Source organism: Musca autumnalis, unplaced genomic scaffold (genome assembly GCF_047663935.1).
Source record: "Musca autumnalis isolate F117 unplaced genomic scaffold, ASM4766393v1 scaffold_5, whole genome shotgun sequence".
Taxonomy (NCBI): Eukaryota; Metazoa; Arthropoda; class Insecta; order Diptera; family Muscidae; genus Musca; species Musca autumnalis.
In genome coordinates, this window is record NW_027412088.1 from 58,625,733 (window position 1) to 58,635,955 (window position 10,223).

General features: G+C 34.4%; 1 protein-coding gene across 1 annotated transcript; it reads left to right on the forward strand.

Annotated features, from left to right (window-relative positions):
* The first annotated feature begins 204 nt into the window (after positions 1-204).
* On the forward strand, positions 205-10,223 carry LOC141406388 (sterol O-acyltransferase 1-like). The gene is made up of 4 exons (XM_073991726.1): positions 205-579; positions 6,216-6,483; positions 8,121-8,269; positions 8,337-10,223. The coding sequence occupies exons 1-4, from the start codon at positions 546-548 to the stop codon at positions 9,356-9,358; spliced, it is 1,473 nt and encodes a 490-aa protein (XP_073847827.1). The 5' UTR covers positions 205-545; the 3' UTR covers positions 9,359-10,223.

Sequence of the window (10,223 nt, forward strand, 5' to 3'; positions counted from 1 at the left end):
CTTTATTTTATTAAGTGTTTAAATATCGCAACAAGCGATATAAGAAGAATCGCGTTAACGCAATTAATTTGTGAAGGTCATGTCATGAAGTGGTAAACCACTACCATATAAAATGTACGCAAAATGTACAAAAGGGGTAAAAATTTTAAAAACTTTTTGGTTCTGGAACACTACTTCTATTTACGACTTTATTTTATTAAGTGTTTAAATATCGCAGCAAGCGATATAAGAAGTATCGCGTTAACGCAATTAATTTGTGAAGGTCATGTCATGAAAATAAGTGATAATATTCCCAGTAAAAAGTCATAATTTTGAATAAATTGAATAAGTGCCTATAAAAAAGTTCTGTAATGGGCCATCTAACCTGCACCTTGTTTGTAATTTCAAATTTTATTGTTTATTGCTATTAAAAGCATTACATTAACATGAAATATGTACTATAAACTGCTCAGATCAGACTTCGAAATGAGTTCATAAATTAGTACTGACATAGATTAAATGAAGTAAAGTTGTAAACGCATACGCATCAAGAAATAAAGTAAATAATGGAACAACTCGAATCCGCAAATGAACAAAATGGTAAGTTAAGATTGAAAATAAGAATAAGCACAAAAGAATAAGCCATAGGACTATATTCCCTATTGGATTTTGAGTCAACTATCTCCACAGAAAAAATCACTTCGGTATCTATCTGGTGCGGAGACTGGATTGGCCCAAAATATTATCCAACCCACTTTACCAACAAATACGGTAAATAATCCACATGAGGTTGGCAATATAGTTAAAAGTTTGGTTTAAAGTACGGCGTCATTAATAAACTTAGTTAGGCCATAACCAAATTGCCTATTGATGGTCAGACTGCTCAACAAAATACTACACCGCAGCCACAGCCCAATGCGAATATCAACTACATCGAATTAGAATCCATTACCTCAGACTTTTCTTATGGCCAACACTGAACCTCAATCATTACCGGGTAACAACATTGTAAATCAACCACAACCCCCATATAGGGACAACACTCCAAATCCTAACCGCAGAAATAACGTAACGCCATTTATTCCAAGTTTTCCTAGTAATCAAGGGGAGTTGAATGATTTGGAATAGGTCATGAAGACCGAAAAGCCTTACAGTGGATGTCTTAATTTATGGGAAGTTGTCAGGACCTACGATCGAACGTAACCATGCGATTTGTAATTGGGAGTCATTGAAAAATGGACTGCTAGACAGATTTAAAACTATACGTACCTGCTTTTTAGGAGATGAGGAACTTACTAGAAAGGAAGAAGTGGGTTCAATAGATTTTTTTCAATGACATCGATTTGATGCGTTCAAAATTGGGAAACTGGTTTCCGATTCCGATTTGGAAATGATTTGGCTCGTTTAAAGGCTTTCTAGTATAGTATACTCAATGAATGTTTCCTCTCTGGAACAGCTGAGAGTGGAATGTTTGGAAATTGAAAGGAATTTTTTCCGCCACGACCCTGTTTGTAGTATTGAAACAAATATTTGTTTGGATGAAATATAACTACAAACCCAAAACACAAAAAAAAACATATGTACACATGCACACACATTTATAAATGGTGGTGGTTTTTTATTAGAAATACCAAACACAAAAGCAACAACAGACACATAGGTACATAAAAAATTCCAAATACAAGAAATAGTTGCTCTGTTCCAGAACTGCAAGAATCTACTAATTTGTTCCATTTTCCTCGATATCATAAAAAAATTGTTATCGTAGTAGACACTTGTAGATTCTTGAAGGTTCTGGAACAAACATTGTGTTACACTTTTGGAAAGAAAAAGAAATAAAATCTTTTAATTATCAAATATGGAAACATCGTTGAACGCTTCTCGTTAGTTGTAAAATAAAACACATTCTCCTCAAAATTGAAATCATCAACGGGAAATCGGCATCTGGAATTAAATGATTATATAATGTAATAAATAGGTACATCCATATTTCAAATATGTATGTATATGCATGTATATGAAAATTGTATTAATGTTATTACCAATATAAAATGCCATTTCTTTTTTGTGCAATAAAATATTTCCATTTACCTTTTTGATTCAATTTAAAGCTGTGTTCCAGAACTAAAAAGTTTTTACAATTTTTACGACTTTTACACATTTTACTCCAAATACCGTTCCCGTACACAAAAAAGTTGTAAAATGTTCACTTCTCTTTAAACAAAAATGGCGCTGAATGACGCTCTCTTTAAAAACTTTTTACACGACAAATTTGGGCGAGTAAAAAAATAGTAACATGGTTGCCGGCGTCTGATTGGCTGATATACCGACTTTGACATTTGTTCCAGTTTTTTTGACGTATTTTCCATTTTTCCGTTCCCGAACTATTTCAAAAAACTTGTGTGTGACAACAAATTTTTTGCAGTTTTCTCTTTTACGAGTTTTACTATTAAAAAGTACGGGAACGAAGCTTAAATGGTTTGTAACTTTGCTATTGTCTTGCCAATACTGTCTGTGTAAACGCCTAGTCAACGATTGTATTTAGAAAACTAAAGAAAAAATAACAAGTAATTCATACCATTTTTTCTTTTCCTCTTCACTTGCTACGTTGGTTAACTATGAGATACAGAAAAAAATAACTGCTTGTGGAGAAAAAATCGCTACAACAGCAAAGCACCAAAAACACGCGTTTGGCCGCAACCGCATACACACCACCAAAGCAAAATTTGTTTGCAACCAGTCCCAAATATAAATTTGTTTGGATCCAAACATATTCCTAACATATATTTTTCTGCGTGTACGTAGGCCTATAGAGCTAGAAGAGAAAGCCAAGCCGTTCTCTGCCTTCACGGTACAAGGTAGAGGCTTGATGGACAAGGTGATACCAGGGAGACTTAAGTCCAATGTATTTATGTACCTTGATGACCTGTCGATAATTGCAGATGTTTTCGAACATTCAATTAATGCTTGTAAAAGGAGAACTTGATCTTAAAAATGTATTGTTTTGCTTCAGAGTGCTAAGCTATCTTGATTTTATCATTGGAGTTGGATGTCGAGAAACTGACCCAGAAAAGGTCAGTGCAATTCAAGGAATCCCTGTACCGAAAACGCCCAGAGAAGTCCAAAATTTCCTTGGAACCGCTGCACAGTGGTCCCACTAGTATGGGAAAGTGTGACAAACATTTTTATAATCGTCGGATCAATCTGATTTTTTCAGTATATGCTAAAAATAAGTAAAACATACTTTATCCAAAAAATCTTCAATATGGGTCCAATTTTTCCTATAGCCCCCATGTAGCGGTACCACCCGATTTCAGTTATTCTGAAGCTTTTATCTACATTTTCGGCCCTAATTGGCTGTAGTTTGTTATTTGGGGTTCCCAATAGTCCAAAACCTTCTCCGCCAAAAATTGTGGTCTTAGGTACAGGTTTCGGTGTAGCCCTCATATTACGGTACCTCCCGATTTCAGGTATTTTGAAGATTGTATCTACATTTTCGGTTCGAATTGGTTGTAATTTGCTATTTGGAGCTCTTAGTGGTCAAAAGACGTCTCAGACTGGTATCGTGGACAGGAATGGAAACAAATTATTCCATTTGAGGTCAGAATATTTCATATAAAGTTTGGTGCGACCGAACTTAATATTTTTACTTGTTTTTTCATATTATATGAAGCATCATACTTATATCAAAAATATACAAATGTAAAAAATACACTCATAAGTAGATCCCAAAACAAAAATATCTAAATCTTTAAAGAAAAACACCAAAACAATCAATTAAAACACAAAACAAAGAAGAAACTGAGAATACAGTAATACGGCATATTGACTGAAACGACCAGAGGCATCGTCAGTATTTTTAATGTCACACACGGAAATGCAAATATATGCAGCTGGAACCAAATTTTTTGTAAATTTGACACTACTTCGAACATTCTTCAAAAAATTTTGAGAGTGGCGAAGGATGGCGAAGTTAGTAAAACTCAACTTCAATTTTTAGGACTTGGAAAAAAACATCCACAAAAAAAGTATTCTAAAAAATTTGATTTCCAGCACATTTTATGCGAATAATGTGTACAAATTTTTGTGTAAAAGTAATTAAAAAACCTTGTACTAAAACTTCCATACCAAAAAAAATAATTTTATCCTTTCAATTTTGAGTTACTTGTAAGTAGTCACAACCTTACTGATGTTTTTTAAGTATTTAATGCTTGGTTTACATTTACGAAATCCACTCGATTTCAACTGTCAAATCCATAGGTTAAACGTCAAATGAAATCCAGATGAGATTTCATTTGACGTTTGAGCTATGAAATTGACAGTTGAAATCGAGTGGATTTCGTAAATGTAAACTTAGCATAAGAGATCATACTTAAATGTCAACTTCTTCTGTTTTGTTTTGTTAAATACCGTTATAAATTACAAAAACAGTGCTGGAATATTAAAATATGATATGTTTAGAGACAATTTGATGAATTGTCGCAGAGATTGCTGATATCGATTTTTCGATTTTTGTCGCAGGTTGGGACCAGTGTGCGCTGTGTGTTTTTGCCTTGATATCAGCCACTCTCACTGACAAATTGAAGAAGAGTCAAAAATTCTCTATCACAACGGAAGCATGGGATCATTCAACACCGTCAAACAAGCCCTGACATCTGCACCTGTTCTCCGGCACCCCGACTTCCATCGAGAGTTCTTTATACAATGTGAGGCCTCGGACAATGGAGACGGTACAGTATTGTTTCAAAAAAATGGCGATGGTGTGGAGAATGCCATCGCATTTTACTCACAAAAGTTAAATGCTTCCCAAACGAGAAGGAATGTTATCGACTGTGCTTGAAGTAAAGCGTTTCAATTTAAAATTATTACCCGAGCATGGAACCCTCATGTGGCTGAAGTCACTAAAATACTTCTGGGGTAGACTGGTCACGGCAACTTCAAACATATAACTTAAAAAACAACATATAACTTCCCTATCGATCACAGAAAAAGGTCATAGAACATGGTGGTAGACACATTCACTCTAGAATGCACATTGATTCTAATGTCACCGTAGTAAAGGGGTGTTTACACTAGCAATCAATGTCATATGACCTGAAATTTCCCATCGTTATACAGTCGCTAACGTGTGCAATATTGGGGATTTTCCTTACGTCATTTACTTTTTGAGTCCACACCAGCAAAAATACAGTGAAATTACTGGCCTGTTCTCGTACTTTATAAAGTGGTAAAAGTCGTAAAAGTTATAAAAGTCGTAAACGATTTTCATATAAATTTTGTGTACGGGAACGCAAAATGTGTAAAAGCTGGTTTACATTACGAAATCGAGTCGATTTCAAACATAGATGGACTTTCTTGCATGCCAGCGTTACTATGTTTTGTTTCTCTTTTTCGTTGTTACAACATAAAAAAACATTTACGAGTAAGTTTGCAAATTTGTTTTTAATATAATCGTTTTTTGGTCTTGTTAAAATACCGTCTGTGTTTAAAAAATATTAAAAAGGCAAAGAAATTTTAACAAAAACCCCGTTCTAATTTCCCATAAATTCTATTTAAGAGAAATTTTGCCCATCTATGATTTCAAACTGTCAATTCCTTTGCGTATACGTCAAATGAAAACTCAAATGAAATCAATTCGATTTCATTTGACGTTTGAGCAAAGGAATTGACAGTTTGAAATCGACTCGATTTCGTAATGTAAACCAGCTATAAAAGTGGTAAAAATTGCAAAAACTTTTTAGTTCTGGAACAGAGCTTACGTCTTCACATTGCCTTTGTGGGCAGATATGGAATGTTTTTATTTCGGGTCATATGGCAATGATGGCTAGTGTAAACACCCCTTAACTGATGAAAGTGATCTACTGAATTTTGGAACAATTTCCTTTGAAAGTGAAGAGTATGTCGAATTTGTTTTACGAATCCACCCTAGTGTAGCCCTCGACATAAAGATCACTGTTGATATAAGCTCTGTTCCTTTACGTGCAAGAATCTTCAAGTTTTGCCACTTTTTACTCGAAAAGCGTTCCTTTACTTCTGACACCATACAATTCATATGTGAGCAGTTTACAACTTTTGCTACTTTTGCCGGTTTTACCATTTTCAAAAGTAAAGGAACAGACCAATAAAGGGACTAACTTAGTAACGATTAATATAATCCATTGGAGTATAGTCTGGCAGTATCTTTGCAAATCTGTTTAGATCCTAACACTGTTTTTGCATTTTGTTTTTAATTCCAGATACAGTTATAAAAGTAAAGGTCTCCGATGGCGCAGTATTACCACAACATCACAGTGAATCTCCAACTACCAACAATGAAACAAACACATATGAAAGAAATAGCATAAGTAATAGCAAATTAAGTAAAAAAGAATTTCGAAGTCAAGATTCAACGTTTACCGTACTAATGAAAATTAGGCATGTCCAAACTGTATACAACCTATTTATTGCGGCGTTTCTATTATTTCTGAGCTATAATATTATGGATGATTACTTTGTGAAGGGAAGGTAAGTCACTGTTCATTTATCATCTTTTATTGGGCTGGCAACAGGGCACCATACTAGAAAAGAGCAAACTGTTTTACCAGACCACAAGCCGAGGTTGGAACTGGATGGTATTGGTCGGGACAACGTTGACTTTCAACAACGTATTTTCTTTCGCATTGCCAACCGAGATTTTGTGATTTTAACACCTTGCGGCTTCTTAAGCCCTAACCACATCCAACGTTTGTGTGAAGTTTTGTGCAATTTCAGGTACAAGAATAAAGAAAAATTTAAACTTGGCAGCACTTTCTCTTTTATTCATCCACCAGAAATGACCCAAAACTTTACTCAAACGTTTTATGTGTTTAAAGCATAAACAAATCCAACGTTTGAATAAAGCTTTGTGTCATTCCTAGTAAATGAATAAAGACAAATTGTAACATGGCAGCACTTTGTCTTTTATTCATCTACCAGAAATGACACGAAACTTTACTCGAACGTTGGATGTGTTTCGGGCATTACTTTGGGACCACGTGGAAGGTCTGTCAGCGTTAAAACGTGATTTTGTTGTACTGGCAATCCAACCTCGAACATTTAGTGTTAAAGTCGGGCGATTCAGTTATGTACAGGGTGGCCCAAAAAGGACTGAAGGATTAAAAATAACTGTAATTTTTTTGTTTTTATTTTTTATTGATTTTTTTTTATGTTTTTATGTTAAGTGGAAATGAGCTTCAGCGCTCATTATATGATTGTTTAAAAAGTTATAATTTTCTCTGGCTATTTGATTAAAACGAATAGCATATTGCAGGCGTGCCTGATGGTCTTGGGGGAGCAGTTGCTGTACCATTTGAATTTTATACGGAAACATTTTAAGATCCCGCTTCAAAATTCTTTGCAGGGATGTTCTGGAGATTCCCAATTGAGTACAACGACGAAGAGTAGAGACAGATGGATCTTCGTTTACACTCTGCCGTACAGCCTCCACAACTGCTTCATTGCGCACAGATCGACCTCTTCCTGGGAGATCTGACACTCTTCCATGTTCCTCAAAACGGGAGACTAAGTTCCTAATCATGTTGTGACTGGGTGCTGTTCGGACATTAAAATGACGACGATAATTTCGTTGAGTTGTAATAATTGACCTTCCAGAAGAATAAAAATATTCAATGATTTTGACGCGTTTCTGCACATCATATGTAGCCATGATTTATCTCCAAAAACCAGTAAATAATCTGCAAAAGACAAAATTATTAAAAACAAAAAAGATGTAACCATTTTTAATCCTTTTTTAGGCCACCCTGTAAAACTCCATGAAAACTAGATGGTGCTGTGTTTTCATTTAGCTGATATTAGCTCTGTTCCTTTACTCGAAAAGCGTTCCTTTACTTTAGACACAATACAATTCATATGGGAGCAGATTACAACTTTTACTACTTTTGCCGGTTCTACCATTTTTAAAAGTAAAGGAATAGCCCAATTATACTACATAGAATTTAACTCAAAGAATACAGTTATCTTTGACCATTAAAATAACACCTCTTATTGGAAAATCTTTTAGAAAAATCTACAGAACATAGATAAAAAATAATAATAAAATCAACTAAAATCAAAATCAACTAAACTTTTCTGCTATATGCTTTTTCTCTTCCCCCACTCTTTAGAATCACACTGGCTTCTGAAACTTTTCGCAAGGGATTTAAAAATATTCATTACGGTATCGTTATGTGGCTGATTTTACAATTGTATACCATCAGTATATATTATCCTCTCAAATTATGGGCAAATGTTAGAAATACACTTCAAAATCAAGGTTTGTATAACTGAATGAAAAACTGATAATCTTTCTCTATAAATGACAACTTTTTATTTCATTTCAGAATTTATACAGTTAGTGTGGTCTGTATTATGGCTGCTTGCCTACATAATTAGCATCGGATTATTTCTTTATGTTCCAGCAAAGGTGTGTCTGGTGCATGATATAGGTTATGCATCCAGTTTTGGTCTCCTCTTTGATGGCTCCAGATTGTTAATGAAACAATATGCCTTTGTCAGAGTAAGCTGTGGTCGAGTATTAAGCAAACCGAATGGAAACCCAACATTAGAAAATAATGTGAATTGCCTGTCCTTAGCGCCATTTAGAAAATATCTTTACTATTTATTTGTACCCACCCTATTGTATCGAGATAATTATCCACGCACCATGCAAATTCGTTGGAAATTTGTTGCACTCCGCTCTATGGAATGTTTTGCCTGCGTGTTTCTATTTGCCTTCCTTTATGAAAATCATCTTAGACCGATTTTACTCGATTTCGGTAAAGTGAAAATAACTGCCGAACTTATTGTGCGCACTTATTTCGCCATTCTACCACCAGTTGTATTAATGTTGTTAACATTCATGTTCTTACAACTGCATTCATGGAATAACCTCATTGCTGAATTATTAAAATTTGCAGATCGTAGATTTCATGGAGATTGGTGGACATCCACTAATTTTTTTCAATTTTTTCGCCGATGGAATACATGGGCCGGTGATTGGTTTTATGAATACATCTTTAGAGATTTTTATATGCACATATATGCATCAAAATCAGCATCTGCTTTTGCCCTTTATGTCGTATCGGCCATTGTTCATGAATATGTCGTTTCAATTTCTTTGAGACTGATCTTTCCACTTATGTCTTTTTTGTATATATTTGGTGGTATGATCGCGGGTCATTTCACCAGCCTCGTTCCGAAAAGTATTGGAAACCTTAATTTCTGTTTATGCATCCTAATTGGGTTTACCATAAGTTTTGGCAGTTATGCCATGGAATATTATGCAAAAGAAAATTGTCCAAAAGAATCGTATAGAAGTTGGTCAGATCTATTGATTCCACATATATGGACATGTAGAAATTAGAGTAATTTAATTTAAGCATAGTACACACGGTCCCACAAAACTGACAGTCAACGTACTTTTACGACAATTTTCTGGCAAATAAAAACTTTTTGTTAGCTAAAAATTATTGAAATACATCATTTAAGGTATAATTTAGTGATTAGGAAAGTAATTATTCAGCTAGACTTTGATATTTACGAAATAGACCTCGATGACTGTCAGTTTTGTTGGACCGTGTGTACTGTGCTTTAAGGAGTTTGGCTAAGGTAACATTTAAGACATTATGTTAACATAGTTTAAGGACATTTACAAAATATATGTTAATTTTAAGCGGCTAAAATAAAATATAGGAAAGTTTGTAAATAAACTGCTTTAAACGGCGTTTGCACTAGAGCTTTTTGCCAAAATTTGAGAATGTATGTGTGAGTTTTTGAAGACTGATGAAAATCAAAATAGTTTTGATTTCAAAATGAACCCCCATCAGTCTGGGTGAATGGTGTTTATTTTCAAAATGTCAATAAACAATTTTGAAAAACAGATAATAATGTTGGTGCCGGAACACAAAAACGCAGAATTCATTCATTTTTGGAGGAGAAACTCAAGACTTTTAGACTTGACTGATGGTTCGTGCTACACACTTGTAAGTCACACATACAGAAAGGGTTCGTCTGACTGACGGCACAGATTGATAAATGAGTGGGGGCCTTTATGATGTCTCAAAGATAAAATAATTTTTTTAGTTTTTTATTTGTTAGTAATTTTCAAAATGAAGCGGTAAAGTTCTATATTGTCGTATATATTTGATGACTAATCAATTCCCAACAACTTTTTTTGATAACACTGGTCAACACGACTTTTGTTTCAACCGAAGTTGTTGTTGTTTCTA

Coding starts and splice junctions, on each gene's coding strand:
- LOC141406388 (XM_073991726.1), top strand. CDS start 546: ATGGAACAACTCGAATCCGCAAATGAACAAAATG. Junction 6,484..8,120: donor GATTACTTTGTGAAGGGAAG/GTAAGTCACTGT, acceptor CCCACTCTTTAG/AATCACACTGGCTTCTGAAA. Junction 8,270..8,336: donor AAATACACTTCAAAATCAAG/GTTTGTATAACT, acceptor ATTTCATTTCAG/AATTTATACAGTTAGTGTGG.